The sequence below is a fragment of the Apteryx mantelli genome, chromosome 3, assembly GCF_036417845.1.
Source record: "Apteryx mantelli isolate bAptMan1 chromosome 3, bAptMan1.hap1, whole genome shotgun sequence".
NCBI lineage: Eukaryota > Metazoa > Chordata > Aves > Apterygiformes > Apterygidae > Apteryx > Apteryx mantelli.
This window is the reverse complement of record NC_089980.1, coordinates 78,158,984-78,174,662: the sequence shown is the minus strand read 5'-3', so window position 1 is coordinate 78,174,662 and position 15,679 is coordinate 78,158,984. Positions and strand designations below refer to the sequence as shown.

Sequence of the window (15,679 nt, the reverse complement as noted above, 5' to 3'; positions counted from 1 at the left end):
TCACTGACTAGTAGCTAAAAAGAACCGTTTATGTGCACTATTTTATTTAACAAGCTTTTTTCCTAGTCAAGCTTAGATTAAGAAGAATAATGTCAACCTCGCTGTGACCCGCAATGTGCTGTTTCCTTTCCACTGCTTTTTTTTATAAAGCTTTGCTACAGTTTTCTTGTATGAAATATATTAAAAATAATCAAAGCCAAAGGTATATAATAAATTACAGTCAAACAGTACACTATCCCAGAAGGTAAGAACCAGACTTCAAACAAATCTGGAGCAGAATGTGCAGGAAATGTTATTAAAATAGGGCTCTAATTTGAAAAGTAATTTTAGAAACTTGCACTCTCCTACTCAGCCTAGTATTTCAAAGCAAGCAGACAAAAAAAGGACTTCCTGTTGTTTACGCCTCTTGGCCACACAGAGCCAACACATCTCAGATGTTTGCAGAGCTAAATGTTTTCTGGCTAAAGGCAATATTTAACATTGAATATCCTGTGAGGTTTTGCAGATTTTACGGCTTCCACAGAGGAAACAATAGATGCACGCATAAGACTATGAATATATTGTCAGCTAGGACCTAAACCAGAGATCTTACACTGTGGAAGCCCTAACAATGGATTTAACCTTAGTTATTATCCCCTCAGCATTTAAGGAATGCTCTTATAATGAGGACTTGGAATAAAATATTTAAAAAAAAAAGCTTTTAGAAAAAATTCTGCAATCTCTGTTCAGAATGGCTTGAGCTGAAAGGTTTATGTGATTTGACAATGCAGATACAAATAAAAATTACTGCAACGGATTCTTTACTCATGCAAAGAACAATATATGAAATAACTGTATAGAAAAAGGAATAAGTTAGTTCCTTAAAATATAGCTGTTACTTATTTTTCTTAGGAAATAATGAATGATTAAGCACTCCAGCTATTTTGTTTCATTTCAAAAAGTCTAATATTTTGTGGATGGGTGGGGGGGGTGGGAATTGAGGGTGGTATTTAAATGTTGTGGGTTTTTTCTGTTTATTGTAAATAACATTTGTTACCATGACCAAGTGTAGAATTTGTGGGCACAGTTGCATCTATCTCTAAGTGAGACTAGATAAGAGAGGAAAAGGCATTCATGAAACAGGACAAATGATTGTATGAGTACTACTGGAGCAATGGGATGAAACAGGTTTCTCCTTGTCCCTGGAGTTTTTTTGTTACGTATTTGAAGAATAATGTCAATAATCTGAGATAATTTTCCACAAATGCACAATTATACACAGATTTTTCCGTTTGAAATAAATACAGCCTGACCAACTTCTTATTCCCATTGAAAAAATTTTTCTTTCAGTAACTGACTAACGTAGGATCTTCTTTCACCTGCATTACTAATTGCCTAAATATTCATCAGATTTTCTGTGGACTAAGTTTGAATCATGCAGCTTCTTTACAGTGACTATTCACTATCCAATTTAGAAAATATTAGCTTTTAAATCAACGCTATTTTCTCCATGATGCCCTCTGGCATCCTCATGTGCAGACTAACAACACTGCATCTTAAAAACAATTATTTGCTATATGCTCTGCTTTTCTAATGAAAATAGATGTTTCGTTTCCTTAGCTTCTGTTTTACCCCTGTAGCACCTAGATGTTACTATGTACAGAAGAGATACTGCATCACTAACCTATGTTACTCTGTGGTTGCAAAGTACTGTTTGTGGCTTGCATTCATGCAAGCCTGTAAACGGAAATAAGCCTGGATACATCAATTGAAAAGGCAGATGAAATGGACTGTAATGAGCATTGATAACACACTTCCATTCTGTTTATAGTCATATTTGATGTATCTCTGTCCTATAAAGTTTATTTATGGCCACTGTGCAGAGCCATGTGATTTAACCAAGAATGTTTTATAGATAGATGTGATTACCTTTCAGTGGCTTAAACCTATGTTTTTTCTTAAGAGCAATAAAGCTGTGGTAGAGTTTGGCAACCGGTAAATGTTACAGAAAGTATATGTCCGTAAATATGTATACAGAAACATAACCATTTGTACAAATTGAAAATACTTGAAAATAAACTTGACAAACATTTGACTGAAGTTGCAGCTTAACAATTATCTAGTAAGTTATGTGGAATTCAGAGTGCTTTTTAATTCTATTTGCAAATATCAGCTGTCTTAATGCAGCTTATCTTTTTTAGAAATGTTAATGCAGTGAATTTATTTCTATAGTTAAAGAGTTTCAATGGAATTTGAGGCCATATTGCATTTCTAGGGAAAAATTTTCAAACAAGACCTTATCATATTTACTTTTCTTAGTTTGGTAGGTAATAAAAAAATGGAATGAATTTATAATCTTATATTTACATATATTTTAACAATTTGGATATTTTACAGATTTTTCAGATAGCATATGTTATTGTGAAAGCAGCTAATTCACCTCGACCTGGGAACTGGATATTAGAGCGTTCGCTTGATGGTGTGGACTACCAGCCATGGCAGTATTATGCTATCACAGACAGTGAGTGCCTGACACGATACAATATTCATCCCCGTCCTGGAACTCCATCCTATATGAAAGATAATGAAGTTATATGCACTTCTTATTATTCCAAGATCCACCCTCTGGAGAATGGAGAGGTAAGATCAAATGTTATTCCATACCCAGGAGCCCTGCAGAAAAAAATATTATGCTGAATTGACAAATATGTGCCCTGAGTAGAGAGCAAATGTTGTGATATGCTTGAGAAATGGGGAGGTAGTCTGGTTGCTGTTGTAGAAAGTAATCATACGTGGTCCTATTTAAATGCATAAGATGTAAACTCTAATAAGCTTATTCTACAAAGTAAACCAGGAGGTAGAAGGGTTACTCGGTCAAACTAAGCACTAATAGTTTTAGACACTTTAGAAAGTTGAAATATGTTCCAGCATCACTTGTCAGCACAGATAAAAATACTGGGAAAAATCATGGATCCAGTGAAGTCATTAGAAGATTTTTTGTTCAAGTCGCATTTTCAGTCTCTGTGTATCAGTTGGGCTGTTGAATGGTAATGGCTTTATTCAGTGAGTTTTATATATATGTTTACTTATTTAACAGCTTCTAACTGACCCTCTGCCCCTGCCCACACCTGTTCATTCTTTCCCTGTTAGAGGCCCATGCTCTTTCATTGTGAGCCCAGCCACATGAATCACAGACCAGTCATTTGGTTTAACTGAGAGTATAGAAAAGATGTGGTGGAGGTGAGAATGAGAAACAGCAGTTGACAGAGCTATGCCTCAGCTGCAATTACAAGGCAAGTGTAACAACTGTAGTGAAGTTCAGTCTTTTCAGCTCCTTAAAATGGAGAGAGGATTGTATATGTATACCAAATCCCAACAACTGTATATTCATCCCTGTGTTTTTTTCAGCGCTTGCTACCTTTGCAAATAACTTGGTAATTCGAGGAAATAAAGTGACTTGAATGTGGACTAGATCTGAAATATTTATTTACTTATAGATTCTTTGGTGTCTAGTGATGTTCTATGAAATTTTAGTTTCAATATTTATCTTTCTGCTAAATTTTTCCTTTCCATTTTTTAATTGTTAAATGATTTATCCCCATCTAAAGAAGTAAAAACTTATTCTCTTTTGTTTCTCTAATATGCAAAGCAACATTCATGTGCAAAATAATTACTACAATTGTTTTTGAGTCCTGGGTATAGATGTGTGCATGTTGCTCATATGCACAGGCAATTTTCAGTGCCAGCTGCAAAAATAGAAAAATGCAGCTTCCAATGTAAATATCCTATGGGTATATTTAAAAAAAAAGTAAGCTTGGATCTAAAGGATGCTGGTATAGGTTATCAGATATGAAATCAATTGCACTTCTAAGAAAAGCCACTACTTTCTATGGGTGTAGTTGTATCATTTGAATGGGTGTTTGTTCTTGTAAAATGTAGAATTAGCAGATGAAGTGGAATGGTAAGAAATAGTGCATACATAGGTGCTATGTTTTGAAAATGTCTCCAAGTAGGTGCCTCTTGAGCAGTGACCAGAACATGCAAATTAGCAGTTTATCACTAAGAAATTTCGTAGTTTGCTTTGAGAGAATATTTCTGTAATGAAAATATAATGCCAAAGTAATTATTCCAATACTTCAATTAATTTATATCATTCAGTTTCTTTGGTAATGTAATTCTCTTGCAAACGGGTATTAGTGATTCCAATAGTCTGCTGTCCTCTTGGTTTTATTGTTAAGCCCATGCCTCCTTCTGTTCTTTGTTTGGTTGGTATGAGTTAAACAGCAAAGGGCCTTGATTTAGCATCCACTTGTATATCCTTGACTTAAACATCTGCTTAAGCCCTACTGACTTTAGTGGAACTTAACTCTTACATTAAATGTGCAATTAAGCATTTTTAACTGGGTCTGATGTGCTCTACTTGGTGTTCTTCTCTGTACCTAGTAAATGACGAGCATCTGATATACAGTTTCTTTAAATGGGAAGAAGACTGGGAGGAAAGGAAGAATTCATCTGTTGAATTCCAGTTAGCAGAGCAGAATTTTTAGATACAGGCATATTCTATGAAAGATGTATCATTTAAGCCATCATAAACAGCTAGTTATTAATCTGAGAAATGGCCCTAATAGAGACAGAACATTTTTATAAGAAAAGCCTAAGGTTTAATTTGTGTAGTCACTGGAAGAGTGTGATTCCACATAAATTAATATGCTTACATTTTTTACAATATTCTTTTCACAGGTAAAACACTAGTCTCATCTGTCTGACTAGCGACAAACTGCATTATAAAATACACAGCAGCCAGGTTAATCCTTTTTCATGTTCCATCAAACATGTAACATGAAATATAATACAATTTATACCAATGTCAGATTTACTTGCAGTTACATTGTAGGAGTTATCTGACTGGCTCCCGGTCTTTCAGTGGAACTACATGTGCATATTGTTTGCTTTTGTTCCAGGGTAGAACTTTTGTTCTATGCACCAGACATTACAGGGAAAATTTTCTAAGACAGAGTTCTGAAACACGCCTTAAATATCTTTCCTTTGCTTGAAAAACCTTGAGCTGTTTAGGCCACACCATTCTGGTGTGTGCTCAGGATACCTGGTCAAGTGCAGAAGTGTAGGTCTACAGGCCAGTCCCAAAGCCAAATCTGTGTCTACAGTAGCATTTGAAATTAAAACTTGGTGTCTTAGAGAAAGCAGAATACTTTCTTTTCACCTATGCTTTCAATTAACATTTTAGTTAGTGACTTGATTGATAAGAGTATTTCTAGAAATCTGTATTCAAGCAAAACAGAGTTTGGGGTTTTAATAGTGTGACTATTTGCACCAGAAATAGCTTTTTAAAATGTTTTCTTGGCTAATCACAGAATTTTTTTAAAAAAACAACAAGCCAAACTGTGTAGTTTATCTTCAGCTTGGTCTAACCAACACAAGTTCAAGTTCCTCTCCATCAAATACAAGAAAACAATCCATAGACCAGGAATTATTTGCATAAAATGATTCTACTGAATATTTTCATGAATTAGTCAGAAAGTGCGTAGTGGCAGCTTGTGAACAGTGAAAAAAATGAGCAATTCTATATCTGAAATAAGGAAATTTCTCTCAAAAGTATAGACTTAAATGCAGAAAGATTGTTAAAAATCCAATTTCCAAACTTCTAAGATCAGTGATAACTAAAAATTGTAAGAAGGTTGGGACATCTTTTATATCACACTGCAAAGGCAGACTTGTAGCATGTATGTTTCTGATATGCCATCAATAAATGAAAAGGCTAAAATTTTCCAAAATATTATTTCAATATGAAAAAGCAAGTTCTACTATTTCAGTGTCCCCAAGCCAGGAAGAGAGTATCTCTTTCAGTTATATTAATTAATTACTCATTAACTTAATTGATGTTTCTTGCTTTAATAGTAATTTGTTTGGCACTAACAGAGAAAGAGTTATTTATATAAGGCAAAATAACTGGCAAGACATGGCTGCTATTTTGGGGAAAAGAAGAAAGACCATTTTGTGACATTTTCATCTTTACTTGAACACCATATCTGGATGCTATTTTTTTTTTCTTTGTTTCCTCAGATCATCGTTAGTTTGAGAAATAAAAATTAGTGTGTTACCATAGTGATTTTTGCTTCATTTCCCTGACACAGAAGCTTCTGATGTTTACATCTAATTTGTACCTTTTTTGTTGAAATCTCTTCTTCTTCTGCTAGACTACAATTTGTGTCACAGCTTGTATATGTTGATGGCCAGGTGGATGTAAGATTCTGGACATGAACTTTTAATATCATATTTCTTTCTGTGAGCTGTATGGAACTTTTGGTTAGTCATTGCTTGTTTGAACAAGCATGCATAGTATATATATTTTGATGTGTGGAATCTTACTTTCTGCTTGTCATAGATGTCAAAGCTGAACTCTCTCAAGACTGAAGGTGCTCGAGTTGCTTCCTGTAATATATTAGGAAAATGTACATCTTTCCGTAGAAAATGAAATGTTCTATCTGAGCTGCAGTTCCTTCAAATAAGGAAGTTACACTTAGGAAAAAAGTGTTCTTCAATAATACATTGATTTTTAAGTACTAAGTATAGGCTAGGAGAAAATACTTAGATCAAAAATAATTGTTTTATCATTTTTTTCTCATATAAGCAATTCTTTATGCAAGGAGTCATTGAAACTCAAATCCAGTGAAGACAATGGGAGACAGGTTTAATTAGAGCCTGATACAAAAGCACTTGCTTCTATTGAGAAGCCAAGAAGAAAAGAAATCTCATCCTCTGGGAAACATTGAGTTTCTCCACAGTGAGGCTTTCTGAAAGTATCAAAACCAAGAAAAGGATGTGAATTTAATTCCCTCTTTCGTAAATCTTAATTCAAATAGCCAACTGACTACATAGTCCATGTTAGTATGATTACATATAGGAATTCTGACAGAAAGGGTTTTTTTTGAATTATAATGATTCTTGATGCACAGAAGTTGCATAAACTTACAAGGAGGAGAAATCTCTCGCTCTTTGTGGGTAGAATATGTTGTCATGTTCTATTGCATTTCATTTTTCATGGCAGAATAAAACTGAGGTGTATATTAGCTGTATCAGAATGCTGTGAGCATCAGTCCCTGGTAATTGCTGCAATAGTAGTTTGGTATCATGAGGAGAAATCCATAAATGTATGTCTGCCATAAATTGTAACCAATGAAGAAGGCCATACATTTGTATTCAACCTAACCAGGCAGTGGGGAGGTGAAATTTCAGGATTCGGTAAGTATTTTCTTTTACTGAATGAGAGAAACAAAAATTCTAACCCTCCTCTGGGAAAGGCTTTTCCTGCATTATTTTCAGATGTTGAGAATGATCTACCTTGATTTTAAAGATCTAAAAATTGGAAGGCTTTAGCCCTATAGTTGAAGGAAAGTCATGTGATTATAGAAACAAAAATGCCACCTAATTGCTGTATGCCAACTGTATCAAGTTTCTAAAATGGCTGTCTGGACACTTCAGATCAAACACAGCCCTGGTCGTTGCTTGTTTGTTTTCAGCCAGTGGCATTTGGGAAGCAATTGGTATAAAGATCAGACAGTAAATTCTCTACTATTATTAAGCAGATAAAATATTTCCATATCTGCTACTTACACTTTTTTGAAATAGTTTGGCCGAAATGTACTTTTTAAATGACTCATCAATGTTAAAGTCCTGGGCCATTTGCTTCAACAATGTCAACCCACTTTCAGCACCAGTTTTACTGTGTAGGCTTAACCAAATCAGAGGGGAAAAAAAGTTATACCCACAGAGACATATACAGTGTTCGTGTAATATGGATTCTTAATAAATAAAGCAGTGCATGAAAAAGGATTTTAATGTAACTATTAGATATCAGAGCTGTGTTTTATATCCAACCTTTCTCAGCTTGTGGGATTTCCTCATCCTGATGTGTTTTGCCCGTTTAGTACTCCCAATGAATCCATCTTCCAGCCTTATCTCAGACCCATCTAGAGTTCTTGCATTCACAACATCCTTTGACAAGAAGTACCATATGCCTAGTACCTATTGTACAAAGAACTATCTCCTTTTGTTTCTTTTTAGCCTGGCTCCCACTGGTTTCATCTGATGGTCCCCAATTCTTGTGCTGGAAGAGTTAGTGTACGGTCATTCTGTAACCACACTCTTCATGTGCACTCTTCCTGTGCAATGTGCTCTAGGTGACCCTGCTTGAGCAGGGGGGTTGGACTAGATGATCTCCAGAGGTCCCTTCCAACCTCAGCGATTCTGTGATTCATGCCATTTATGATTTTTTAGACTTCTGTCATATATTTACTTAAGTAGTCTCTTTTCCAGGCTGAAAGGTTCTAACCTGTCCTGTTGTGTTTTGTTTGGAAGATATTCCATTCTTTTCATCATCTTGTCCTTCTCTGAACCTTTCCCAGTATGAATATGTTCATTTTCAGATGAGGGATAGTATTCAAGATGGGGGTGAACCATGGATTTATAGAGTATTATGTTTTCTACTTTGTGATTTCCTAATAACTTGCATTTGACTTGCCTTTTTTGACTGTTGCTGAGCATTGTTGCTCACCAAAGTCTAACACTTTCTGTAGGAAAAAAAATATGAAATCCTTTTTGTAATAGCCTGCCCCTAAATTCTGTACCACTTGTGCCTTGCTGGCTTCCTTTTCATCTTCAGGTGTTAAAATTCCCACTTTGTTTGCTTTTTCCCCCTCATCTTTTCATCCTTATTTACTTTACCTCTTTAAGCTGTCTTTTTTACCAGATCATGTGCACTCCATCTCTATTTTTTTGTTTAAAATCTTTTTTTTAAATTTTCTTCCTCGCCTCATACAATTCTTTGGCAGTTACAGTTTTCTCACCTTTCCTACAATTCTTAAAAAACTAAGATGCCAAAGCCAGGAATGCAGTGCAGATACTTAGTTGGATGGGCAGATATGAGCATACTGTGCTGGCTGAATGGACTGTGTCATACCTCCCATGTCTGTATAAATATCATTGGCATCATTTAACAACTGGAGTGATGCCAGGTATTAAATTGAACTGTGAACTACTGAACTACTTCTGAAAGCATATGGCACTCATGTAGTATTGTGCAGGCCTGTATGAGATTTTTTTGTTAAGATTTCCACAGTGTAGAACCTTAACCTTATTCTGTCCAGGAATTCAGCCCACAGGAAGGTTATATCTTTACTGTGGGAAAGGTAGTACTAACTGTTCATCTTACCAAATTTCCCACATGGGTATTTCAAACATAGATTCCCGGGCAAGAGAGAATACTGAATAGTTGATGCAGTGCAGTTTCCTCAGTTCTGTTTTTTTACCCATAACTAGTGATAGATGAAAATTACTTGGAGAATGTTGTCAGAAATATATTAATACTAAAACATCATACTTATGAAGGATTTTTGAGATGACTGTCGGTCAGTGAAACTGCATAGTATTATTTCCATGTTCACAAAGGCAAACATTAAAGACCAAAGGACTTTGGCAAGAGCTTTCTGTCAGAATGACACAGGTTTTCTGAGTCTTCATCCTACCCTTTAGCAACAAGAATGTTCTTCCTCTCTGCTATATGGCGTTAGCCAGCACTAAAGCTAAAGTGGGGGACTAATGGAGAGGGCAGCTGTAGTGGGAGTTAGGTTACCTGATATCACCTTCCTTTTCCACACAAGAATTTTCCTGTCCCTATTATTATAGTGGTGGGAATGATATTGTAATGAAGATGATGCAGCTGTGTTGCTCCTTTAAACTCTTAACCTCTTGCTTCTGCTGTGATGGTAGCAATGTAAGTGTGAGGTCAAAAAGATACAGTTTCTGTGGCAATAAAGGCTGATCTGTCTGAGCCCATTCATCAGCTTTTATTCTTTTCGGTCAAGTGGAAGTTCAAAGTATGTATGAAACATGCAAAGAAGATGTTTAAATAAATAAAAACAAGTGCATTGATACTACCTTTTTTTTATTTGTTCACTTGCCATACAGCTCAAATGCCTGTACTTTGCTCCTTCTTAAAGCCCTTTTTGTGCTGCAGGTCTCAACTCACTTTGAAAACTCTTTTTCCCCTGTAATTTGCTGCTCCTCCATGCCAGTGTCAGACCAGTGATGTCAGGAGTGTTGAACTCTGCTGCTTTCCAGTGTTTTCCTGTTAGTTTTCTCCTCTTCATGCCTTATTGCTTGTCCTGCTCACTATAGTCTGATTGACTTGCAGGGAAGAAAGGGAAGAAAGAGAGACTTACAAATGAACTGTAAATCCAATTCTCCCCACAGCCAGATTTAATCCTTTTTCACCAGGAGTCTGAGATTGTCAACGCTAAGAGGACAGAGGGTCAGAATTTTCCAGAGTACTGAAATATATCCAGTTGAAGAGCAGACTGAAAATTTTCTGAGGCAACTTTTTTCCTAATAGCAAGTGACATAGATGCTGCAGGATTCCACAGACATTTTGCACAGGAGTTTATGAATTGCAGTAGTCATATTGCCTTTATAATTCCTATTTTTAATTTGACCTTCTCAGCACCTAACCTGCATTCAGTGTCTTGGCCTTACTGTGGAATCATTTGCTGGAGTTTGAGCTTGAATTACTGTGGTAGTTTTTGTTTTCCATAACATGAGATGTAGAAAAGGAACCTGTACAGTGAAAAATAATGCCGGTAATATCTCTCTCCATGCACTCAGCTGCAATCTCCCAAGGAATTTCTCATGAGCATGCTAGATTTCCGTATATTTCATGTGTGCATCTCTACATTTTCTTAGATTATTTGTAAGTACAGCACATGTTGTCTTGCACCAGTATTTTGTTGATATATTGTCATTGCAAAGAAGGGATGATGGAAAAAACTAGGTAACAATCTATTTTTAATGGATGAAAGTGTTCAGAAATTTATACTGGTTCTACTTCCAACATCACAGGTTAGACAAAGGCTTTAGACATAGACTAATAATGCAATCTGAGTCAGAAATTCCAAAGTAGGGCTTTGCAAATAACTTTTTTCAGTTTGATGTCTGAACAGGGAGAATAACAATAGTTCTAAATTATTCAGATTTTCTTTCAAAACAGTAAGTGGGAAATTTTGATTTTGATCAACATGAATTGTTCCATGAGATGCAAAATGAAAGCATTTTATTGGATCATCTTCATTTAAAAGATTTCAAAGATAGTGAAAGCTCATTTAACAGAACTGTGATGGAAGGACATATGACTGGCCTTCTTTTAACTAAATGTTCAGCTGGTACAGGTCTTGTCAGACGTAGTCCTTACATCCAAGATCATGTTCCCAGGTTGTAGCGTACTCTGAGTCAGGCTATATAGTCAGGTGGCATAGTTTCATTTTGTATAAATAAAGTTTTTTCTGGACTGAAATCCAAGTGTCCCATCAGCTTAGGATCATTCTCATCCTCTTGCTTTGTCTTATATGTGAACTATTAGTAATTTGTAGTACTTAGTAATGTGTAAGTGTGGAACAGAGCCAGCAGGATCCTTAGTTAAAGGATGCTGATTATTAAAGAAAGAGATCTTCACACCGAATTCAATAACCTTTGGATCAGGTCTTTTCTGAAGCCTGTTTATCTCATTCGGGCATGTCAAGTGCTATCCACACTTAAAGACTTAATTCAGTGTTCCACCACTTCAGTGATTCACCACTATGTTTAACATTTTCGATTACATCGTACTTTGTTCATATTTGTGCTGGTTTATATTTTGTTTACTTCACACACACACACACCTTTTGTGGCTGCAGCAGCTTCAGGAAATCTTGTGGTCAAGCTGTGGGTTTGGAGATCACCTTTTTCCTCATGGTTTTTGTGTATGATTGGTCTCACTGAGATGACTGTGATGATTTCTACTAGTGACTATTCCATTCTTGAGTGTTTTGAATGTGCAACTTAGCTTAAAATGTTATTTGTGTCTTCTGGGAATGGATAGAATACAGTTTTTCTTCAAAAATTTTGGCACTTAAGCTTTCAGCTGGAGTCCAAAAATTCAAATTAGAGCAATCATGAAAGAAACAGTTTATAAAGAGAAATAAGACAGATTTGAGCTTTGGGCAAAAATTCAGGTCTAGTCCATTTTGTTGCTTTTGGGGTTTTGGGTTTTTTTTTTTTTTTATTTGATTGATTGAAGAAAATTAAACTTAGTAGCTTACCTGAAGAGAAAAGTCATTTATAAGTGACTGCCAAATAACTAGGGTAATTTTATATATTCCATGTACACAATGGTATATTGCCTCATTAATATGAAATTATTGACTAACATTTCATGATATATAGTTCATATATATGTAACAGAAGAAGAAAGACAAGCAAGTGACATACATGCTCAATAGCATAGGAAAATTTTCGAAAGCATTTAATATGTGATTAAGACATCTTTAATGATTCTATTGTACATGATGACAATAGTCTTTGGAATCATTTGTTCAAATATTTTACAACTAGTCATGCAAATCAATGATTCGCATGATAGCAAGATTCCTTGTTAATGTTTGCCTGAAAAAAAAGAAAAGGAAAACTTAGAGTAATATTTTTACGTGATTGTTCATACTGAACTTGGGTTTCTGACATTTAATATTGCAGAAAAGAGAGTGGATGTAAAATAGCTAATTTATATTTAAATTATGCACCAAAGAGGAAACAACTGTTAAAAACTATTTATAAGTAGTACAGCAATCTGCCATTATTGTAAAAACAAGAAGAAGGATATTTGCTGGTGGACCAAGTTAGAATGAAAAATTTCCTTTGTGTAGTTAGTCAGACTATCCACTCTTCTATCTTGGCATGCCTTCTGTCCCTGAGCAGAAACTTCTGTTGTAATTTCTACCATTTCTGGAAAAAAGAAAAATGATTAATTATATGAATCATAAAGCTTAAAAAGTAGTAGTTTTAAAGTGACAACATACAAAGCATGTATTGTACAAACAGTGTTTCAGTTTGAAGTTGAAGAAGCAAATTGATTAGGTGATTTACCTTTTTTCTTTAGCATCCATCATTTACTGATTGCAATTCTTACTGGAAAGAGATTAGAGATACTCAGCTTTGCATAAATTTATGCTAGTTTTTCCAAATAATATGAGGAAGATTCATACCAGTAAATGCAGCCTCACTTTATAACTCAAATCACTGTTTAGAGCTGGTAGAGTAGGGGGAGTAGGAACACTAGGTTTTGGTACTTACCTGTAAGTAAGTAATGATCCAAACTTGCTATTTTTTTATTGGATTTAGAAGCTGATTTTTGTGCAGTAGTAGATTTCATTCCAGCGGAGAAACAAGAGCTCTGTGTACTTGGTGAGGGTTTTGCTCTTCTTGTGCTTGACTATGGGAACTGAAGATCCGCAGTGAGTGGAGGGGTTTTTTTCTTTTTTTTTTTTTTTAATGGGAACTGATATTTGAAGACTCTACCCACACAACTGAAATATATAACAAAAAGTCTTGTTTAAATTAAATATTATTTGTAATGAGTTTTCACTAAGAAGTAAAACCTGGAACATTTATTTACTTTGGCTATCTATCTGTTCCTGCAAAGAGGAAAATGTAACACATACAACACAACTTTCTGAGTTTTTTGTTTGTTTGATTTTAATTACTAACAGTCATGAAGGATTAGTGGGAGGAAGAACAGTTTAATTCTTTTTGTATGTGTGGGGTGGCCTCCTAGGGACAGAAGGGCTTGCAGACCTGGTAAGGATGATAAGCAGATGAGAGATGCAGAGATGAGAGAGAAAAATGAGTAAAGTTTACAAGCTAATTTAAAACTGAAGACTGGGAGAATGCTAGTGAGCACCTGTAGTTCAAGATGAGTCATTCTTTAATAGTCAAATAATAAAACTCTGTATGGTTAAAAAATGCAAATTTGTTAAAATCCAAGTAGGAAACAAGGAGGAGTAAATGTGACCAATAAAATCCCACTGATGCAGGGACATAAATAAGTCAGCCTGAGGCCAAATGTAGATGTGCTTTAAGGTGTGTGCTAAGGAGTTTATGTAGAACAAAAGCAAAACCAAAAAGCATAGTTTACTTGAAATTTTTGGTTTAAATGATAGGTGATATTGATTTTCCCAGAAAATCGATAGAAGGGAAATTAATCAATGAGACTCTGTAATACCAATATACATTCTTCGACAGAGATCTAGATTCTAGATCACTCCAGTGGGAGAGTTGTGCTATGTTTTTAAGGAAAGCATAGAGCCAAGTAGGATACATAGACAAATTGTGTCAGCAAGCAGCACTGTATCCAAGAGAATTGATATTTCATGCCTACATAAGAGCGAACAAGTTAGGACTGCACTACTAAGTAACCAATATGGTAAAACTAACTAAGGAGTCTGTGAAGGCAAAAATGAGTACAGAAATAAGCACTGTAGTGAAAAAGTAAACTACAGTTAGCGTCCTATAGACTGGCTAGCTGTCCTGACAGAGTAGATGCTGAGTTTTAGGTGCCCTTCATTTTTCTTTCAAGAAGCAATCTAATCAGAGAACTTACAATAATGGAGCGACTGAAAATTTGTGTGAGAAGAGCATGAGTTAGGCTAGTTCTAAATGGTGTTATTTAAAGACTGTTCTGTAAAGTGACTATAACATCCTCAACATTTGACAACCTCCTAAGAAAATTTGGGTAAACAGTCAAAATGGTAAAATGATCTCTAAAGACAGAAATATGTTTTTGTATGTTTTCTTAAACAGTTAGGAGCTTATGCATGCTACTTATTCAGAAAATCTTAGATGGTCCAAAAAGCTAGCAGGGTAAAATATCATTGTATAAAATAGTCATTAGAAATCAAAAGACATCATATAAAAAGTGAAAGTCTTGTCCCATCAAGGAAAAGAAGAGAAAATGTAAACTCTTGCAAATAAACCCCCCAAAAAGGGGGAGGGAGGGAAAGAGGGAAGAAAGAAGGGAACCAAACCACTGCCCTTCCCCATGAAGAAAAGGACTCTGCTGAAGCCCTAAAAACAGTATGAGAAGCTTTGTCAAGCACATCAGCATAAGAAAGCTTGCCAAATCTGTAAGACTGTTGAGGAAGTCCATACCTGGTGAATTCTTTGTATCTGAGCTCCCCACAGAGGAATATAAAGAGGTAGGCACAGTAGAGTTTTTCTTTGTTTTAAGAAATGTTGGAGGAACTCTCTGAAGTAAGAACAGATTGTAAAACAAGTATTAAAGTCAGCAATACCTAATCACCAAGTCTAGGCAGTTTTTGCTCAAAGGCACTGAAGGCATTCGATGAATTAATAAATTATTATTGTGGTCAGTCTTGCTTTACCTCCATAGCAGAGATATAGGAAGTGTCAAAGATGGAAACAATTCATAAGTGTTCCAGAGAGAAAATGGAAAACTGCAGAATTATAAATCTGATTTCTATGCCGGTTGAGCTAATAGAAACATAAAGAAAAAGAAAACACACAAGAGAAGTAACTCACAAATCTATTGAAGATCTTGAAATGAATCAACAGGTAAGTGGATAAGAATGATCTTGGCAATACAGTCTAATTAGATTTCCAAAATTCAAGACTAGTGATGAGTCCAGTGACCCTTGACAAGATCGTTTATCAAAAATTTAAAGAAACCAAGATATCCAGAGATAGGAGGGAGTAATCTCTTGCTGATTGTTAATCACTTAAAAGATGGGAAATAAAGGATAGGAATGAATGTTCACCTGGAAGAAGGTAACCACTGGAGTCAGTCTATTCATGAATAATCTGG

The 15,679-nt window shown here is 35.4% G+C and overlaps 1 protein-coding gene across 1 annotated transcript in view; it reads left to right on the top strand.

Moving 5' to 3' along the window:
* The window catches only part of LAMA2 (laminin subunit alpha 2), a 387,138-nt gene that overhangs the window by 121,475 nt on the left and 249,984 nt on the right, over positions 1–15,679 (top strand). Inside the window, exon 4 of the mRNA XM_067294582.1 lies at positions 2,377–2,619. Within this exon, the coding sequence (XP_067150683.1) occupies positions 2,377–2,619 (243 nt within the window). The remainder of the gene's footprint in view (positions 1–2,376; positions 2,620–15,679) is intronic.